This window comes from Nyctereutes procyonoides, unplaced genomic scaffold (genome assembly GCF_905146905.1).
Source record: "Nyctereutes procyonoides isolate TBG_1078 unplaced genomic scaffold, NYPRO_anot_genome, whole genome shotgun sequence".
Lineage (NCBI taxonomy): Eukaryota > Metazoa > Chordata > Mammalia > Carnivora > Canidae > Nyctereutes > Nyctereutes procyonoides.
This window is the reverse complement of record NW_026575146.1, coordinates 61,757,343-61,779,449: the sequence shown is the minus strand read 5'-3', so window position 1 is coordinate 61,779,449 and position 22,107 is coordinate 61,757,343. Positions and strand designations below refer to the sequence as shown.

Below are 22,107 nucleotides of genomic sequence, written 5' to 3'. Positions count from 1 at the left end.
GATCATCTAACTCCTGACACTCTCTTAAAATTTATTCCTGCGGTGAACTCACATTCTTGAAGATCTGTGTTAAGATCTGTGCTAAGAGGAGTGGCAAATTTGGAACTGCCCAATTACACTCCCGGGAAGTAAGGGATCCGAGCAGCTGCAGGTGCAGGCTCGCCCAGCCCGGGGCCGCTGGGGCAGGGGCGGAGGTTGGCGGGTGGACGGCGAGCCTGGCTTTGCTTCACGGTTAATCTCTCCTCCTCTGTCTCTTCTCGGTAGTGTTTTCCAGCAACCCACTGCCTCTAGGTGCCCAAATGTAAGACTCAGATGGCAGCCAATCTTCTCTCGGGCACCCAGGCTGGCGGAAGCTGGCAAAACGTAAATGGTCTCAACACAGAGTCATGCTTGTCAGGTCTGCAACCCTTAACGGCCCTCTCTTCTTCTGTCCTTAATTTCACAAAGAAATTGCAGGGAAACTGGCAGGGAGACTGAAGTTCAGTTCTTCCTCAGTTGGCCAAGTCCACCTGTGAAAGCTGGTGTGGCAGGAGGTGAAGGAGGGCGGGGGGTGCTGCGTCCCCAGCACCAGAGGCCAGGCCTAGGCTTGACTGCAGCAGGAAGCACTTTTCCTAACATTGGGAAACATTATGTAACAGCGTCGATGGAGAAACCAGATGCCAAACTCAACAGCTCGGGACCACACACAGGGAGGAAAGCACTGACGGACCCAACATGTAAACAGCAGTCTCCACGGAGAGGTGAAATCTGGGGTGAAAGGCACATGACCCTTCAGACTTTCCTCCTCTGTCAAACCTCACAACCAGATAGGACTGCCAGGACCCACAACGGCTGTATTTACAACCAATAATCATGGTGGGGAAATGGGGGAGGTGCCAGGGCCACCAGCCCCCCAGCCCCACACCACCACAGTGCACTCAACAGTTAATGCGTTCAAAAAAAAAAGAGAGAGAGAGAATACATACTACAAGAGGGTACGTCACACAGTTCCATGCGTACGTTTTTATTCTGCGTGAAGCACCAGGGGCCTTCCATCTGCCCCCCAGGGTTCCGGCAGTAAGCATGCCCCCCTCCGAGCTCGGGGAAGTCTGCGCTGGTTAGGTGGTGGCTGTGGGGGAGCTGCAGGCCCCACGGCTGGCACTGGTGCCCTGACTTGGTGGTGCTGGCGGTGCCTCTGTAATCTGTGCCCGAGCCATTGTAGCACTGATGGTCTGGGAGGGAAAAGACATGTTAGGAGGCCCGAAAATTAAGCCTTTCTCGGGGGGGGGGGGGCGGTGTCCAGAGAGTATCCGTCTCCACCTCTCCCCAAAAGCAACAACAGAATCACTAAGCCTGCACCTACCCAAACGGGAATTCCCAGGAGACCCAAAAGTTTCCTTCCCAGAAAAGCAGCATTTAAAACGCATTTTAAATGAATCTCATGACTTCCACGAAGCTCCAAGGCCACAAGTTAAATCAGGGGTGAATCAGGGGATACATGGGGGGCAGGAAGCCCATTTGAAGTGATGCCATGATCCTGAGAGCACATTTGGGACCTGCCAGGCACCTCCATTCCCAAATGAGGATGTCGACCCCAACCTCCTGTTCACTTCACTAGAAGCAGAGCTGAACTGGCCAGGAGGGACAGTGAGCACCCAGGCCCACACCCTCCAACGGCCGCTGTGCTGCCCAGTAGGACACCGCATCATCTCTGCAGTGCACGGGGGGTGGGGACCCAAACCCAGGGTGCTCCCTGAGCCAGACCCGGGGTGCATGTGTGTGCTGAACAGCAGTCCTGCAGAGCTTACCGGGTGTAGACACTACTCTAAGCAGCTTCTACAGATTCACTCATGTAATTCACATTCCCCATCTTCTGAGGATCGTAGTTGCCATCGCCGTGCAATACGAGGAAACTGGTATTTAAGCAACGTGTCCAAGCTCACCTGGGGTGAGCCCTGAGCCAGGATTTGGACAGAGCCGTGAGCCCTGAGACCAGGCTCTGGCTGCCCTACCGAGGAGCTCCGTGGTGCTCTGGGAACCCCCAGCCTCACCAGAGAGCTGAAGAGAGTCCCAGGCCTGGGAGGAAGGCGGCCTCTTCCCCGGGTTTGCCCCTCCCTCCCCTTCAAGGTGCAGCACCCCGACCTCCTCAGAGATGAGAGATGTTTGGGGCCCAGGGCAGGTATGGAACGCGGCCCCGCCTGGGCTCCCGCTGCTCAGGGGCCTCTGCAGCACCCCTAGGATGCCGCCCCCTTGGGGTGTGTGTGGAGTCTGAAGCCCTAGTGGGTGGCGACTCACTCGTCCCTAAGAGCAGGGGCACAGCGGCTGGGCCTGGAGCCCTAACGTGGGGCCCCCTCCCTGGGGGACCGCCCGGCCTTGGGAGGGCCCAGCTCCGACACACACGGCCCGGGGGAGGGGGGCACCGGGTCAGGGGACTCACAGCGGCCCAGGCGCTCGGCCGGGATGCCGATGCGCATGCAGTTGGCGGCGTCGGGGCTCTCGGGCAGGGGCAGCGCCTCGCACTTGGGCAGCTGCAGCCGCATGAGGATGAGCGGGTTGGAGCGCGCGATGGTGTACTCCTGGCGGCACAGGTCGCTCTCCAGCACCTCGCACTCGTCCCGGCACAGCTCGCGGGGCTTGGGCGCCCGGGAGCGCGAGTCGCACAGCGGGAACACGAAGTGGCAGAAGGACGGGATGGCAAACTGCGAGCACTGGTCCGACAGGTGTGTGGAGGTGCCAATCATGGTGAAGGCCGCTGTGGGGGCAGGGAGACTGGTGTCAGGGTGGGCGGGCACCTGCTCTGGGGCCCCCAGGCCCCCCCGCCCCCCACCGGCCGCACCTGCGGCACCTGGCCGCATCGCCAGCCAGGTGTCTCTCACCTGCTCGGAGCCCCTGGCCCCCTCCCTCACTCGTGCCCACCCACCCTCTCCCCTCCCCCGCCCACCAGGGCCCTCCAATCCTCCGCCCTGTCGCCCTGTCTTCCTGTCTTCCGCACGCCCAGAAAGGCTCTCACCCAAGCAGACTCCCAGGGAGCATGAGCCACCCTGATCTGCACCAGATGAAGAAAGTCCCAGGTCCCAGGGCTTCACTTACAGACATCATAAGCAGAATAAGAAAGGAAAACCACACCCAGGTTCTCATCCAGCTAGATGCTTCTTCCACCCCAGGAAGATTCGGATTTTACACCCTTCCTAAGGCCCTGCTATGAACTGGGCTCTGCAAGCACAGGGCGGCTTGTAGAGCAATGGGGCTGGGTGGCTTCTAGAAGCAGAGATGGGAAAAGCACACAAGGACCAAGCCCCAGTCTTCTTTCTGACATCCGGGTCCTTGGGTCTGTGGGCAGAGAGGCCACCTGGGGAGGCCCTGTCAGGGCCTGGGTGGAGAAGGAGGAAGGGAGTAGGCCAGACAGGTGGGCAACCAGCCCTGTGAAATGCAGCCACGGGAGGAGTAAGAAAACAATGGGAGAGGCAGGGATGAGAGGGGCATTAGCATGACCCCTGATGTGGAGAGAGGAAGTGGGTGGGGGCTGCAGGGTGAGCGGGGGAACAGCAATGCCTGTGGCAGGAGGGCTGAGTCGCCCTCTCGGCCACCAGGGCTCAAAGGAGGCATCAGCCAGCAAGTCCACTGCCAGGAGGCCCGTCTGCTTTGACCTGTGGAGGACCTGCTTGTGACGATCTAACCTCTGACAGCTAAAGAAAGAGACGCCCCTCTGCCCACACACCCTGCAGAGATGGGGAGAGAACAGGACAGGTTGGGCTTCCATCCCTGGGACACCAGTTCGACCTAGGACTTGTGGTGGGGTGCCCGGTGAGGCCAGTAGGTGGCACTGTGGGCACCCATTCTCCTGGGGACCTGCTGAGCACCCAGGGCAGCCAGGGGAACAGATGAGCTGGTGAGGGAGCCCAGTTCTGGCCCTGCTCGCTATTTACTACAGGATAGGGAGTCACTCAGTCCTTTCTGGTCCTGTGTATCTGTCAAGCAATTTGTTGAGGCCACACGCTGGGGGATGGAAGCCTGCACAGAGCCTGTAAGATGGTCCTTCTGGCCAATATTAAAATCAAGGAGCAGAGAGTTAAGAGGTTTAGGTGCAGGCTGTCTTGGAGCTGGCTCAAGAACCAGGTGTGAACCCAGTTCAGTCCCATCACGGCAGAGGTGGTGACCATCGTGAGGGCTGTCATGATGTGGGCTGTGACCCAACGCTCCCCTCCCCAAAGGCATGGAAAGATGTTCTAAGAAAGCCAAACCTAGCATTTCTTTGGGGGTAATCAACCAATAGAGTGGCACAGCTGACCCTTTAGTGATCTCTCCTCTCCCCTGACCCCCTCAGAACATATCCCGTGAAGGCTTATTTCTGAAACTATGGCTCTAGGTACCCAGAAGGTCCAACAGGTCATGTCCTCGCCTTTGCCCGCTCCTCACAGGTCACCCTGAAGGCCTCCTGGGGCCCATTCCCTGGGAAGCTTCCAGAGTCCTGGGAACAAGTTCTGACAAGCCTGCTCTCCAAACAGAATATCTCCACAACCAACAGTCTCAAAACCACAGGCCGGCAGTCTAGAGCAACTTCGACTTTATTCTCTCCCAAATTCACAAATCTAGAGAACATCGTTCTAGGCTTGTGTCTAAAAACTGCTGTAAAATCAGTCTGCTTCAATATCTGAGTTGTTGAAGGCTGCAAACAGGTCCCTCAAATATAACTTGGGAACAATCTTGTGCCTGGAATCAGGGCCTGTCAGTTAGTGGGATGAACATTCTGGAGTCTGCCACTAGCATTTTACAAGATGATTAGAGCAGAACAGAAGATAGCAGAATGCATGGCTCATATTAAGGCTGTAACCAACTTTTTCCCTTAATGAAATAGAACTGAAGAGAAAAATCCAAGTGCACTGGTTTTGTTAGGGATGGTTTTTGTTTCTTGTAACCGATGTCACATCTCTGAGATACAGGTATGGGTAAACTAAAAACTAAATCATAAGTAAAGCACACATTTTTACTGTCTGTTGGGGTCAAAGAGGTCTGAGAAGTTCTGCTTTAATGACATGAAAAGCTTTTCCAATGAGATACTGATGTTTCCAGAATGTTCTCAGGGGTTCAGTAACTATGGGCCAGGCAGATCTGTGATAGACCATGACCTCAGACCCTCCAGATTGAGGTGAAAGACGGGGAAGGCTGGCCTGAATTTAGAAGGACATGTCAGTGACACCTCCATGAGCATCCCCTAGCATCCTCACCAGGGCAGTGCTTTTTTGCAAGCCTCTCTGCAAACCCACCACGTCTCCCGGGGAGCCCAGCATCAGAGGTGGGTGGGTAGCTCTAGTGGGCAGCCAGGGTCAAGAACTATTATGTAGAGAACCCAGTTGAACTGGGCCATCTGCCATCTTCACAAGATTTTCCTCATTCCTTAGATAGTCTGGAGAGAAAAACGTGCGTGTGTTTGTAGGGAGAGGAGAGTCCAGAGGAAGAGGGCTTTGCAGGGCTTTGGTCTAATTCATTGTCTTACTTCTCAAAGGATTTTCCCCAAGAAGACCTTCACATCAACATGTAAAAGTCAGTGCACTGAGGACCAACAGTCAACCAGAAATGGCAAATAGCAGAGACAAAGAACACGCAGCGTCGTTTCTCACGCCGTGAAGCAGGCTCCTGAAAGCCCAGAGCACTGCTGCTGACCCGCAAACCTCTCTCCCAAACTCCGAGGGGCCTTGTGAACCTTTTAACCAAGCCCCTGTCTGAGAGGGAGCCAGAGTCAGGGAAAATAAAAAAGTCAAGTGTTTGAATGGTGTGGGCACCGGCCTGCCTCCAGGGTGGCCAGCCCAGGGACAGGGAAGCCCTGGCGACCCAGTGAGGACAGGACATCTCAGGGCTTTGAACCCACGTGGTTGACCCAATGAAGTATATCAGACATATACTCTAAGCAATCTGCACTTGCTAATGGGAACACACAGGTGGGAACATTTTAGGGGAAACTGGGGTGGCAGTCCCAACTCCTTCTAACAAAGCTCTCTGACTTTCCATGGCAAGACACATGCACCAGGGTTGGACCGTCCAAGACGCCGGTGGGACTGTCTGTGCAGACACGTGGCAGCGGGGCACGTGCTCACTCTCCCACGGCGTTGCTCCTACCTGTGATTCGGTTTTCAATCTCCCCCTGCATCTGGAGGGAGTCCACATAGATGGTCCGGTTCCCAATGAAGCGTGCACACGCGATCCCCCGGTAAGGCTGGCAGAAGCCGTCCTCATGGTAGTCGTCTCTGGGGAAGATATGGTCTGTGAGCATGCTGGTTTTCTTTCTTTCTTTTTCTTTTATTTTCAAATCCAGCATCTTATGATCAAGGCATCTCGTTCCTTGGTATTTACCCAAATGAACTAAAAACAGAGGATCACACAAGAACCTGCCCACAAATGTTGACCACGGTTCTATTTATTTGGATCGCCAAAACTCGGAAGCAACCAAGATGTCCTTCAGGAGGTGAATGGATAAACAAACTGTGGTCCACCCAGACAGAATATTAGCCAGCACCAAAAACAAATGAGCCAGGCAGCCCGGGTGGCTCAGTGGTTTAGTGCCGCCTCCAGCCCAGGGCCTGATCCTGGAGACCCAGGATCAAGTCCCACGTCAGGCTCCCTGCATGGAGCCTGCTTCTCCTTCTGCCTCTCTCTCTCTCTCTCTCTCTCTCTCTCATGAATAAATAAGTAAAATATTTAAACAGACAAACAAAAAATGAGCCACAAAAAGACATAAAGGGTCCGGAGCTTAAATGCACGATACGAAGTAAAATACCAATGTGGAAAGGCCACGTGCTGTATGATTCTAGCCATCTGACATTCTGAAAATGGCAGAACTATGGGGACGGCAAAAGGTCAGTGGTTGCCAAGGGTTGGTGGAGGGGGTGGTACGTGGGATGAACCTGCAAAGAACCAGGACTTCAGGGCAGGGAACCTACTCTATATGATACTAAAATGGTGGATACAAGTCATCTCATATTTGACCCCAGAACAGCATAGGTTTGAGCCTTGTGAGTCCATTTACATGCAATTTGATTTCAATAAACAAAATAGAATATGATAAATGTACTTTCTCTCCCTTATGATTTTCTTAGTAAAATTTTCTGTCCTGCAGCTTACTTTATGGCAAGAATTCAGTATATAATACGTACAATGCACAAAATATGTGTTACCTGATTATCAATTATTGTAACACAATTGTACAATTGTAATTGTAACACAATTACAAAATATGTGTTACTTGATTATTATCGATTATTATCGATAACAGCCTACTGTTATTGATGGTTGGCTTCCAGTCAACAACAGTAGGCTACTAGTAATCAAGTTTTTGGGGAGTCTAACATTACACGCAGATTTCCAACCACGCAGAGGGGTGGGCATCTCAATCCCCACGCTGTTCAAAAAGCTGTTGTCTAAATTCATAGAATGCCCAACACCAAGAGGTAACACCAAGAGGAAACAGACTTCCATTAATCGTAACGTATTGATATTGGCTCATCGATTCCAACCAATGCATCACGCTAATGCAAGATGCTACTAATGGGGGAACCGTAGGTTGGGGGGTGGTACGTGAGAACTCTCCACACCTTCTATTTGATTCTTCTGGAAACCCAAAATTGCTCTAAAACATAAAGTCTATTAACTCAAAAATCCAGCACCTTTAAGGGAGTAGAGCCAGAGTTGTGAAAGATGGATTCAAAATGTGAAGCATACACGTGGGTGGGTACATGTTCTGTATATGTACAAATACACACTGAACACTCATCAGGAGCATGTTTCATCTTACCCGCAAACTACATCAGAAACACTACAGTACACCCCTGTAAATGTCTGCGGTTTGAAAGCAAGACTTTTATGAAAATGACAATAATCCAGAAACTGTGCTCTACCATTACACTGCATGAGAGGCATCTCTGAAATGGAGGGAAGCCGTGGGGGAGGGGAGATGCCCAAAGTCTGACCTTCAAATAATTTGTACAAAGAGATGTGCTTATTATGCAACAGGGAAGTGTGCAATGTAGACAGATACCACAAATCACACTTCTAAACGCAGAGGTTGGATGGGGAGCCTTACAAGAACATGGTCCTCCACTGGGCCACCCAGTCTGACTCCCTCGTTGGGGCCTGTGCACGGTCCCACTAGAGTCTGTGCCACATTCTTTTTTGCTTTAAGATTTTATTTATTTATTCATGAGAAACACAGAGAAAGAGGGGGAGAGACAGAGAGAGAGGCAGAGACACAAGCAGAGGTAGAAGCAGGCTCTGTGCAGGAAGCCTGATGTGGGACTCGATCCCGGGACCCCAGGATCATGCCCTGAGCCAAAGGCAGATGCTCAACCGTTGAACCACCCATGTGTCCCCTGCGCCACATTCTGTTTGTAGAACCTGTTAGTCCTGCCTTCAGCTGAGGAGATCAGGCATTCTGAGGACCCACATGCTTCTTAGAGGGCCCTCAGGATGCTCCCAGGAGACGGTGGATGTGGCCACAGCCGATATATGACGGCTGCCATCTGCTGGGAGCAGAGGAGCGGAGCGGGGGTTGGGGCTCTGGGGCAAGCTTCTGGCAAGTGCCTTAGGCCTGTCATAAAGTCACTTGTTTTCTAGCAAATCTGTAACCTGCCCCCAAGCCTAACAACACTTGTCTTTCCGCCCTACACTGGTTTAGCCCATCCCCCAATGAAAATCTGTGTTGTGTCCAATTTCACCAAATGGACTTAAAAATCTGTATTTTACAAACGTAAAATCTGGATGCTCATAATAGTGGAGACAAAGGGTCTGGAACAATACGGTCTCTTCAGCCGCCTCTGGCTCTCTCCCTCCTCGGCACCTGCAGGAACTCTCTTTTTCAAAGAAAGGAACCTGGAGCCATAAATAATCTAAACAAAGAGAGTCTGGTGTCAACAAGAGCTGGATGCCCTTTCTCACAATCTCGCTTAGCCATTATTTCTTTGGGTCAAGGATTCCTTAAATAGAGTTTAAACAACTAAGCACAGGTGCTAACAATATACACCCAACTCACTCCTTCACTCTTTGTGACCTGGAGTTAACTGCTGACTAAATTAAAACCGATGCTTACACGAGCCCAAGTTCCCTCTGCTCCAGTGTGTGTGCCACAAGTCACTGTCTGCGGGTGGGTTCGGGGCACTTACCCACTGTGCCAGGAAGATCAATGAGATATGCATGCTCTGTTTAAAGTCACCTGTGACTGGGATAGGAGATGTGATGCAGTCAGTCCCTTGGGGTGACTCCACAAGAGGAAGCGATTTCTTTTCTTCACTTCAAGAATCAAGGAATAGAAAGCCTGGTCCCCCATGGTGGGCAGGTGCTCCCAGGACCAGGAGAGCAGGGGGAGATGGGAGGGATGGGTAGGGAAGACATGCTGAGAAGGGGCTCAAGGCCATCTCATCTCAACTGCTGCTAACTCGGCTCACTGGGCTTCTAAGCTGAATTGTAGAGAATGTCCAAAACCACAAACAGAAGTAGCTAGAAAATGACATCCTTCAGCTTTCTGAATTTTGAGAAAACACGTGGAAACTCCTGTTTAGTTTTGAGCACAATTATATTTTACCTTTATCTGGCATAGTTTTGGACCTCTGAAGAGTGACAGAGCTACTGAAGTCTGTAAAACTGGTCACTCAGATGGGATGCCTGGGTGGCTCAAGCAGTTGAGCATCCACCTCAGGGTGTGATTCCAGGGTCCTGGGTTTGAGTCGCACATCAGGCTCCCTGCAGGGAGCCTGCTTCCCCCTCTGCCTATGTCTCTGCGTCTCTCATGAATAAATAAATAAATAAAATCTTTTAAGAAAACAAAAGGTCATTCAGAGACTAAAGAAAAGCACGGAGACAGAAGCCACCATCTGTAAAAGCCCTTAAACCACAGGAGCGAAACATCCATGCATACTGAATCACAGAACAGCAATGTTTGGAAATTACATTTCAGGTAGGTCCTACATTCCTAATGCCTCACACACTAATCTAAGGCTTAATGACACAGATGAAGAAGGAACTTATAAACCAACAAATTCATGGTCGAGGAGGGGAGACAGATAAATAACTATAACTTATGTAAAAAAAATAAGGAAAGGAGTAGGTGAGTGAGAGCAGCAGAAGGATAGAAAGCGTTTTTCACAAAGGGCAAAAGCACAAAGAGTAAACCGAGGTACAGCACTTTAACAAAGCCTGAAACTAACTTCCATAAGCTTCAGGTGACCTGACAGTAATCCCATAGGTTGCAGTAACAAAAGATTCCTCAGAGGAAGGTAACAAAATCTAGAGTACAAACTATAATGTCGGGTACACAATGAAAAATTAGCAGACATGAAGACACAGGCAAGTATAACCCATGGTCAAAAGAAACTCAAAGACGATCCAGATGTTAGCAGACCAGGGCTTTCAGGAACTCTAAGTGTAGTAAAAAATGCACAGAAGAAAAATATGGGTAATTTCAGGATATATGGAGACTATAAAGGAATTGAAGAACTAAAACACATAATCCGCAATAAACCCCACACTGGATGGTATGAACAGATTAGATAAAAGAGAAAAAAATGGTAAGCTTGACAGGTCAAAAGAAAATTTCCAAACTGAAACATAGATTCAAAAATTTACAAAATAATAAACAGCACCTCAGTGAGCTGGGGGCGAGTACAAGGGGTCTAACTGATGTGCCATCAAATCCTAGGAGAAGAGAGACACAAAGAGTCAGGAAAAAGATTTGAAGAAATTGTCACCAACATTTTTCCAGAGTTGATTAAAAAATAGTAGCACATTAATCAAGCAATGTCAGCAAACAGCAAGCAAGAAAGATAAAAAAACAAAAAAACAAAAAACAAAAAAGGAAAGTACATCCACTCACATAACAGTCAACCTCCTGAAAACTTAAGATAAATAGAAAAGGGGGAACATGACAAATAATTGCTGGCCCCTCATCAGAAACAATGCCCCTCAGCAAAACAGAAGGATAGCTTCTACTCACCAGCAGAGAAAATAAATCGTGAACCTGGAACTCCACACTCAATGGAAACATCTTTCAAACAGGAGGGTAACCAAAAAGATATAAATGTGAACATATATAGTATCAGAGCATTAAAATATATGAACAAGAACTTACAGGACTAGAGAACGAAACAGAAAAATCCACAATTACACTTGGAAATGTTAACACTTGTCTCACAGCAATTCATCAAACTAGATAAAAAAAAACTCATAAAGAAACAACAGTGGAAACACTGACCACCCCTCTTGACCTAATGGATGTTTGTAAAACAACATACTCAACGAGACAGCATCCATGTTTCAGTGCACAGCACATCCACCCAGACAGACCATATTCTCGCCACAAAGTAACTCACAGTAAATTTAACAGAATTGGAATCATAAGTCTCAGATCGCATCAAATTAAATTAAAAATCAATAACAAAAAGGTTTAGAAACTCTGCAAATACTTGAAAATTAAATAGCCCACTTCTAAATAATCTTTGGGCTCAAAAAAGAAAATACAAGAAAAATTAAATGGTATTTTAAATGGAATTCACATAAAATATGAGAAGTGAAAACAGGATACCAAAAATTGTGGACTGCAGCTACAACAGCAATTAAAGAGAAATTTATGACTTTAAATGCTTAAATTAGGTCAGGTTTTATATTGTAAGAAGTTGGAATAAGAATGTCAAGCTAAACCTGAAGTAATTAAAAAAATACTAATGATGAGAGCATAAATCAATATAAAAGAAACAGAAAAATCAATAAAACCAAAAGTTGGTTCTTCAAAAAAAAAAAAAAAAAGAACAAAATTGTTTATACCTAGAAAAACTGATTAAGAAAAAGAGAAAATACACATTACCAGTATCAGAAGTGCAAAAGGGGACATCATCAAAGACTCTAAGGATGTTAAAAGATAATAGGAAACATTATGCAGAAATATGTGAACACTGATCCAATAACTTAGAAAAGTATGGCAAATTCCTTGAAAAACACAATACACTAAAATTAGTGGAAATAGAAATAAAACTCACAATAGCCTTAAATATCTTAAGGAATTTGAAGTAATAAAAAACCTTCCCATGATCAAAAACCCCAGGCCCAAATAATAGAAACTGGTGCATTCTATCAGATATTTAGGGAAGAAACAGTAGTTTTACACAAACTCTTTTGAAATATAAAGGAATGAGATACTTTCTAATTCATTTTATAAGGTCAAATGATACAAATGCCTCACAAGGATGTCTAAGGACATAACAGACCAAAATGCCCTTGACCAAATGGGCAACATGCTTCACAAAACAAAAATAAAAAAACTGGACCCAACCAAATAAAAAGACAATAGAAAAATAGGTAATAAACCAACTGGGCTAACCAAGAATGCAAGGTTATTTCAACATTTAAAAACTAGTTACTGAAAACAGAGACAAAGAGGGAAACCATGTAATAATCTCAGTTGACGGAAAAAGCAGTTGACAAACGTCAACATTCATTCATTACTAAAACTCTCAATTAAAAAAAAATCACTCTTAATCTATTAAAAAAGGGCATCTATCAGAACCCTACAATGGATGTGTGACTTAACAGTGAAATAAGGAACATTTTTCCCCATAGACATTGAAAAAGATAAACCTGTCTGCTCTTACCAATTTTAGCAGACATTACCATGGAGGTCTTAACCATTCTGATCAGGAGATAGATTGATCAATTTGATCGATGGATGGATAGATAGATAAATGGTATATAGACAAATGGCTTATAGATTGGAAAGGAAGAAGTAAGACTGCCTTTACTCACGTTTCATACCATAATTTGCATAGAAAATCCTAAGGAATATATTTTTAAACTACTAAAACGAATACAGATTTAGCAAGATCACAGGACAAGGTCAATACAATCAATTATATTTCTGTACATAACAGGAAATGAAAATTTTTAAAATGTCATTTCCAGGGGTGCCTCAATGGTACAGTTGGTTGAGCATGTGACTCTTGGTTTTGGCTCAGGTCCTGATCTCATGGCTATGGGATTGAGCCCCACATCAGGCTCCATGCTCTGTGCAGTCTATTTGGGATTCTCTTCCCTTTCTCTGCCACTGCTTCTCCCCACTGCCTGCGCGTTCTCTCTCTCTCTCTCAAATAAATAATCTTTTTTAAGAAGTCATTTACAATAATGTTAAAAGTACACAAGAGTAGCCAAATTCATAGAAACAGAAAGTAGAATCATGGTTGCTAAGAATTAGGGCAAAGGGAAATGGGGAGTCATTGTTTAACAGATACAGAGTTTCAGTTTGGAAAGATGAAAATGTTCTGGAGAGTTTGGGTGATCAGGTGCATGGCAACGTGAATGTGCTTAATACCACTGAGTTATACACTTAAAAATGGTTGAAATACTTAGGAATAAATATAATAAAGTATGTACAAGACCTCTACACTTCAAACTTCAAAACACTGTAGAGATAAATAAAAGAGAACCTACATAAATAGAAATATATTCCATATTCATTGGGTGGACCATTCAGTGGTTCTAAGGAGTCAATTCTCCCACAGTACAATATCACCTATCAAAATCCTAGCAGAATTTCTTTACAAATTACTTTAAATTATAAAAAAGTAAATAACTATATAATGTGAAAATAAACAAGTGAGCAAAATTAATAGCACCAATAAGGGGTAGACTTCTACCATGTATCTCCAGATGTGTGACCCTGAAAAGGAAACGTCACTTACATACTTTAAGTAAAAAATGCATATGCAGCATCTAATCATGGACATCATCATACACATTAGCCAAATTCAAATGCCGAGATATTCTGTATGATAACTGCCTTGCATTTGTCAAAAATTTCCATGTCCTGAAAGGCTGAGAAACGGTTCCAGATTAAAGGACGTGAAAACAATGTGAAGAGGATTCTGTCCCAGGGAAGGGGTCTAAATGGTATTACTGGGACAATTAAAGAAACTGGAAAATGAATGGCAATTTTCACTGGATTTGAAGCTCTTGTTCTATAAGGAAATATGGTTGATCTTAGGAAATACACACAGAAGTATAAAAGGGGAAAGGGCATGATGAGTGCAGCCAATTCTCAAGTGGCTCAGGAAAAGTAGTAATTACAAATATGTACAGGACAATAATAAATCAAATATGGCAAAATGAGGGATCCCTGGGTGGCGCAGCGGTTTAGCGCCTGCCTTTGGCTCAGGGCGCGATCCTGGAGACCCGGGATCGAATCCCACGTCGGGCTCCCGGTGCATGGAGCCTGCTTCTGCCTCTGCCTATGTCTCTGCCCTTCTCTCTCTCATTCTGTGTGACTATCATAAATAAATAAAAAAAAAAATTTAAAAAAAAAAAAATATGGCAAAATGAGAGTTGGTAAGCCTGGGTAAAAAGATACAAGAAACATTACTATTACTCTTCTCATCATAACTTTTCTGTACATTTGAAGCTATTTCAAAATGGAAAGTTAAAAACATCCCCGGACACACTTATGTAGACATTGACAAACTGATTCTAGAATTTACAGGCAAATGCAAAATAGAATAGCCACAACAATCACGAAAGAGAGGAAGGATGAGGGTGAATTTGCACCATCCAACTGTAACATGTACCACAACGTTACAATTATGAAGACAATGTGATACTGGGATATAAGGACAGATCAACAGAACATGATGGAAAATCTCCCAAAATAGACCCTCTCCTATGATCAACTGATTTTTAATAAAGGCATGAAGGCATTTGAGAAGGATCAATCATTTCAAAAATGGGTGTCAGAAGAACTGGACATTTGTATGGAAAAAATAAAGTCATGACTCCTACTATACACAAAAACTGTCTTTGAGTTGGATCACAGACCTGACCATAAAAGCTAAAACTATGTCACTTATAGAAGGAAACACCAGAGAATATCTTTATTGTACTGAAGTAAGCAAAGGCAAAGATTTCTCAGACATGATGCATAAAAGAAAAGAATGATAAATTAGACTTATCAAAATTAAATTTTCCTGCTCATCAAAAGACAGCATTAAGAAAATAAAAAGGTAGGGCTCCTGGGTGGCTCAGTCGGTGAAGTGTGTGCCTTCAGCTCAGTTCACAATCTCAGGGTCCTGGGATCAAACCCCCAATGGGCTCCCTGATCAGTGGGGAGTCCGTTTCTCCCTCTGCCCCTCCCACCTCATGCTCATGCTCTCTCTCCCAAATAAATAAATAAAATCATAAAAAAGGAAGAGAAAAAGGCAAACCACAGACTGGGAGAAAACATTTTATGTATTTGACAAAGGAACTGTATACAGAACATATAAAGAACTCTTGTTGCTCAACAGGAAGACAAACACCACAGTAAAATTGGACAAAAGCCTAACAGATACTTTACAAAAGTGTGGCCTGAAAAGATGGTCTTACCTTTTGTGAGGAGAAAATGTAAATTAAACCACCATGAATCATCACAACACAAGATGCTGAATGGCTAAAATCAGACAACACCACGTGTTGGCATGGATGTGGCTGCAACTCACACACTGTTGGTGGCAGCATCAGGTGGAAAAACCACTCTAAGGGAAGAGTTTGGCCATTTCTTATGGCTTACGTACATACTTACCATCTGACCCAGTAATCCCACAGACAAGGATGTATTCCAGAGAAACTGAAACATGCTCACAAAAATACCTGAACACAAAACATTCAAAGCAGCCTTATTTATCTGGACACCCAAATGTCCACCCATGGGTAAATATATTGTAGTATTGTTATAAAACAGAGGACTTACCACCAACAAACAGGAATAAGCCACAGGAAGAATCTTTCAGATACTACATGTCATGAAAGAAGCCAGACACAAGAGTCTCCCAAGAGGGTGTAACCACCGCACAGCAGGAGTTTTTAGTTTTTGTCTGTTTCATTCATTGTTATATTCCCAACCCCTTGAACAAAGCCTGGCATGTAGTTGCCCCCCAGTATAAATCTGTTAAATGAATGAATGATTTCCTTAAAAGTAAGACACCATGCTTTATATTTCTAATTCCAAGATAAAGTACTCTTAGCATCCAACTACGCTGATGTATTAGATGTGACAAAAGTGTGCACTTGGTCCAACTGAACACAGTCAAGGCCAACATTCACCCCATAAAAACCCAGGTCAGCAGAACCTCTCAGAAACACTTGGTTCTGCCCTGGTCATCTCTAAGGCCAGGATCATGCGAGACGGCCAGAAGCAGAAAAACGGCAGCTCACATGGGACCAGTTCACCAGGAAGTAAGTGTAATTCTCCCACACTGTGTTCAGGGAGCTGGTCCCTCCGGGGCAAACCTCAGAAGGTTGGTATTTCCTTGGATGACTTTGGAGGTCGGTGTGTGAAAAGCTCTCATCCATGCATCACAGGGCCTAACAGCTAATGCATGGGCTCTACTGAAAACAGAGAAAGACCAAGTGGAGGCATTAAATGTGTTACTACACGTCCAGCACTAATACTATCATTACCGCTAGAGCGCAAACATTTTCGACTGTGTCGTTATGTGGTCTGAGTTAAGGAGGGTGTGTGTTCTCTAATGACTCTACCCACGATGATCTCTTTACTCGCTTATTGCCTGCATCACATAATCTTAAGATGAATTAAGTTTCTATTTTTATTCAAGTCCTGTACTGTGGGATTTAAGGAGTTATATTTTCCGAGAAGCAGCATCTATCATGACAAGAAGTCACAGAGAAAAAAAAAAAATTAGGCTGGCCTCTGTCCTCCCTCCAACTCAGTTTGATTAGGTTGCTGGTATAATGGCTTTCACATCAAATGCTCAGTGTCAGCCTTTTGTCTGAGCCGGTTTACTTACCAACAGTAAGGCAGCTTGGTTTCTCCTGAAGTCGTTTTTAATAATTGGCTTGTTGGCAGTTTCAGGTTTTTTTTTTTAATAGGGCTATTTTCCTGTAATTAGGATAAAGCTTGAACTTGGTTATGACAGTTCCCCCAAAAAAAGCAGTGGAAGGAATTGGAGGGAGCAGAGAGGTTAGTTCTGTTTAGACATGTCAGCGGTGGGGTACCTCTGAGTCATCTGCCCGGAGATGTCCCTGATGTGGTGGAGTTTGGGGGCCTGGAGATGGGGAGATAGACCAGGAAATGGGGCTTTCAGGGCCACAAACAGTAGGGGTGGTGAGTGGCCAAAGCCTTGGAGTCACTTGCCATTTGTAAGGTAAGAAAAGGGCTCAGGAAACAGCCCCAAGGAAGGCGATTTTCCAGAGGCCAATGACTAATGTAATTTTTAATTGTCCAAGAGAACACCACAGCTCCCTTTAGGCAGCGTCTGCTGCTACACATTATGTGTGCACACACGTGTGGGCCACGATGTCGGCCAGGACAGCAATGCTGGGAACAGGGAAGCTCTGATGTGCAGGTCTCAGGGCTACCCCATTCTGACCACCCCTCCACCGCCTGGCCATGCCACCAGGCTACCCTGCGGTGTACATACAGGTCTGTCATCATGAAAATGAACCACATTCTAAAAGAGCAGATAAAAATGAAACCCACACATGAAACATGAGACACAGAGCCTTACATTAATCCCCTCACGTTACCCAAGCTACTACCTGAGTAAGCCGTAATAACGCCGTCTTTGAACTTGGGTCTGTGGAGTCACAGCCTGTTCTTAAAGTCTTTGTTTCCCATACACACACCCTCCTCACCTTCTCTTCAAAAGCATGAAAGGAAAAGCATTGTTTGAACAGCAGTAAATCCCTGTACCTCGCTCAACACACATGAGCCGGTGGGGTGTCCAGGGATCTGGCAGCATGTGCAGGTGTGGTTGTGCGAGGGCTGCAGCTGGGAAAGGGGGCCTGGAAGGGAGTCCTAGCAGCCGTTCCCACTCACATTTCAGAGCAGCAACCCAGTGCTGGCCTGCTGCACTCGGTGACCGACCGAGGCTCCACCATTACTCACTGTTCAGCTCTGCATTTGCAGGCACAGGCACCCGGCTGGTCCAGCAAGGAAAGAATCTCAGGAAATGGCCCAAGAGAGGAGTCAACAGGTGGGATGAGCTGGTGACACTCCAGAGACAAAGATGGAGAACTTATGGACAAATCTGTCTTAAGCCCACTGATTCCCCCTCTTTCTGTCTTGGTTTTGGTTAACTTCCAGAGATGCCACATGGAGGTGGAGTTTAGTCTACTGAATAAAGGTCGTGGTCACCGTTGGTGCCTCTGACTACGAGGTCCCTGATTACAGAAGGTTGTCTGCTGGCACAAAGCAGCAGATCGATTCAGCAGCCCAATGAAAGAATAACTCACCCTAACTGAGTGGATTTCAGACCTGGACCGCAAAGCTACTCAACACCAGGAGCTCTATTACGTAACATAATATTTATACATTCAAAGGAGTAAAACCACACAGCAACCTTTGTATCTGAAAAAGTAACTGCAAAAAATCCGAGTTCTATGCAATTCTGATAAAAATACAAATGGACAAAAGTCCAGATGAAAGAGTAAAAGACAATGGCAAAGAAGCCTACAAGTATGGTATAGTAATAAAGTGGATGTATGAGTCAGCTCAGGCTGCCATAACAAATAGCCCAGGTGGGACAACCTGACTTTTCATAGTTTTGGGGCCGCTGAGAAGTTCAGTATCAAAGTAACAGCCTCTTCAGCTCCTGGCTTATAGACAGCGACCCTCTTGCTGTGTCCTCACATGGTAGACAGAAAGAGCTCTGACGTGTCTTCCTCTTCTTGTAAGGACAGGAGTCTTATAGGATCAGGGTCCCACTCTCAGGACCTCATTTAACTGTCATTTCTTCCATAAAGGCCTTCTCTCTAATACTGTCACAGGGGCCAGGGGGTTAAGGCTTCAGTGTATGAATCGGGAAGTGGAGGGCTGGGAGGAGAAAGGGTGGGGGATGTAATTCAGTCCATAGCAGCAGGGTAAGAAGATTTCTTTAAATATATCAAGATCCACCTTCTGCAAATAGTGCCCGATGTATGCTACCTGGGGCCCCTGCCCACCCTTCCCAGTGACCAGTGCTGACGAGGTGCCGGGGGATGGGGAACGTGGATGAGCAAATACTGACCAACATGTAGCATCTGTGTCACCGTTCACGACATCTGGAGCTGAAGCCATGGCTCTCTGATACGTCTGGACAAGAAATGAGGAGCCCAGTAGCCCCTGCTAACCTCAAACACAAGCCCTGACAAGAGGGGTTCTGGTATGCAGGATGACAGGACGTGCAGGGTCCAGAGAATCTCCCAAGATGAACCGGTACAATGCAAAGATGATGCATCAGGGAAAAGGCACCTGGGTTCACAGTCAGGACCCACCACGGCTGAGAAAGATGCATGAGCCAGACTCAGCCTCAGTGTCCTCACCTAGGAAGGTGGGTCCGACACTTTCCTACATCGGAGGATGCCAGGAGGCTCAGTGGCCACACATGTCCTAGACTCACAGCCAGTCACAAGTGATGCTAGGATTTCAGTGAGAGGGGCCTCCCTGTTTCTAAATGTGCTCGGGACACCTGGTGGCCCCAGGAACCTGGCCTGGACACTTACTCTCCTCCCAGCTGCCTTGTAAGCTCACTGTCACTGGAAGGAACCAGCAACAATTGCTCTTGCGACATCTCTCCCCAATGCTGAGCCACAGAAAATATAACGGTGTTCCCCCCGAAGCAAGCACATCGCCATCCTTATGTGAAGTCCAGCCAACGTCCAGCAAATTCGGCAAAGACGTGCAGTTGCTGGATTTAAATCCTGGATCCTTATATAACGGACACCCTCTGGGAATGAGAAAATGGTTTGAGGAAAACAGATACTTACTGAAAGTTATGATTTGGGCTGTGTGTTGGACCTAAAAAAAAAAAAAGAAAAAAAGAAAAAAAGAAAGAAAGAAAGAAAGAAAGAAGACAGGTTATTAATACTTCACAATTTGGAATCAATCTTTTTTTTTTTTTTCCAATCCAGCCCATGGTAAAGGCAGCCGCAGGCCAGTGTGCTCATTTGTGGTGAGCCGTCCTCGGGCCCTGGGCTCTGCTGCTGCCCAAGATTACATGCCAGGGACGCCGAAAACCACGAAATGTGGATGGGGAGCACTCTCGGTTTCTGCAGAAACATTTGGAGGTATTTTTGGAGTTCTTGCTGCCTTGTCTCGCTCTCTCCTCATCTAACCTTGGTTCAGGAGATGTTTCCTAACCGGGGCCCGAATGGTCTGGAGCCCGGGTGGTGGGACTGGGGCAGCGCGGGGATCATCTGGCAGCTGGGATGGAGAGGACTCATCCACCCTTCCCTGTCGCCACTGGTGATGAGGCCGGTCGCCCCTGGGCTCAGCACCAGGTACCAGGTACCTGGTAGTGCATTGTGTGTGTGTGTGGGGGGGGGTGTGCACCTCCTCGTGGGACCACCACCTAGGACACGGCCTTCACGCTCACCTTACAGAAATGTGTCTGGGGCTCCCTTCTGCACTCCGGGTTTACAGACCGCTCCGTCTGTGTCTGTGTTCCTTTACTACTAGCAAGTGGCTGCAGGTTAGGCCAGGCCCTCGTGCACAGGGAGAGGCCACAGGGAAGGGTTTTATTGATCCTTCTGCTGGCAGGTGGGGGTGCGGTTTCAAGCTGCAAATGACCCTTCTGTCCCGGGGCTTCGAGTGTCCCCACCTGATAACCGCACACCCAGGCCGCCCTGACTCACCGAGCCGCACAAATAGGACGCCAGTGGCCGTGATGGTCTTCACCCCGTTGGTGGCCACGCACTGGTAGTAGCCGGTGTCCGTCGTGTCCAGATCTTGGATCCGCAATCGTGAGCCGTATTCTGTCTTGCGGATGATGACGCGCCGGGGCTCCTGCACCACGGGGGCGTCGTTCTTCAGCCACCGCACGGTGGGGGTGGGGTTCCCCGCCACCTTGCACTGGAGAATGGCTGTCTGGCCTTGCACGATAGTGATGTTGTTCACCGGCTCCAGAAAATTCAGGAAGTAGCCTGCAGCAGAGAGTGATCACAGAACAGCAACACTGAGTGAGGGCTGGCAGAGAGGCCTGCCGGGCGCTCCTCCTGGGACTGGCTCAGGAGGGCTCCTGTTTTCTCTCACATAAATATAGCCCATTCCCGGCACTGGTGATAATAATGTTCCAGAATGTTCTGAGAACACTGGGTTAGCAAAGCACTGCTCCTACGGAAATACCATCAGGTTCCTTTGGGCCTCTGGTCACAGTATTGTCCTCAATCATGGCATAAGTTCATTTTACGTGTGTTTCTGCCTGAAGACACCTTATTAGACCACCTAATATGGGTCGTGTATCATCAACATTGAGCCCACGGCCACCACTGCTGTTAACTTGTGCCTGAAGGAAGCTTAGCTAACTCGTGTTTTCTCTGTAAGGCACATCACAGCTTTCTGGGGATTAGGAAGGCCAACCAGCACTCCAGCACCATCACTGGGGGGATTTTAAACAGCGAAATCACCAACAACAACAACAAAAAAAAAAAAGCAAAAAAAACAAAAAAACAAAAACAGGATTATATGGACCACAGAAAGGATACTTGTTCACAATATGAGCTGGAACAGTTAGGCAGGGGTCGCCTTGTTGAGCCTCAGCTAGGAATGTGTACCTCGGGCAAGTCTAAATTGTCACGGCTCTAGGCACGTCTGTGAATGACCACAATGGCTTCGTGAGCACTGATTTGGGCATTCCGGGTACACTTCAGATATTAGGGGTACTCGAAAGTACGAAAGCCAGAGCGAGGATCAACTGTGTTTCTCTTTGCAAGCACTAGGTCTCATCTCACTGAGCCACCATGTAAGTCACACTTGGAAAGACCATGCTCTTTCCTGCCACACCACCAACTACAAAACCTCGATTAGGAAAAATTCATCGCAAAACAGACACACCCTCAGAAATGAGCAAACCGCTGGCCTGGACAGAACAAGGATGTCAAGGCTGAGTGCTGCTGAAGGTCCTGTCCTGCTGCACCTGGGACAGGAGCTGGAGAGGCTGTGTGGGGACCCACACTGGATGGAGCGCAGGACCCGAGAGGACCCAGAGGACAGAGTGAGTGCAGCTGGAGTATGGGGCTCAATCCACTCAGGGGTGGGGACGCTCAGCTGGTGACATAGGCCATGGGGAACAGGAGGAAGTAAAACAGATTAGAGAGGAGAGGGTATGTATGTATGTGTGTGGTGTGTATCTCTGA

General features: G+C 47.1%; 1 protein-coding gene across 5 annotated transcripts in view; it reads right to left on the bottom strand.

The window, feature by feature from the left end:
- Positions 1-22,107, bottom strand: part of ROR2 (receptor tyrosine kinase like orphan receptor 2) — a 186,667-nt gene that overhangs the window by 6,066 nt on the left and 158,494 nt on the right. For 3 of the 5 annotated variants that reach the window (XM_055309999.1, XM_055310000.1, XM_055310001.1), the window contains exons 3-7: positions 20,608-20,895; positions 19,741-19,771; positions 6,094-6,221; positions 2,417-2,731; positions 966-1,211 (exon numbers count right to left, since the gene is read on the bottom strand). In XM_055309999.1, the coding sequence (XP_055165974.1) occupies positions 966-1,211; positions 2,417-2,731; positions 6,094-6,221; positions 19,741-19,771; positions 20,608-20,895 (1,008 nt within the window). Of the gene's footprint in view, positions 1-965; positions 1,212-2,416; positions 2,732-6,093; positions 6,222-10,604; positions 10,657-10,954; positions 14,145-19,740; positions 19,772-20,607; positions 20,896-22,107 lie in introns of those variants that run through there. The other 2 variants (XR_008662499.1, XM_055310002.1) reach the window with 2 other exon arrangements.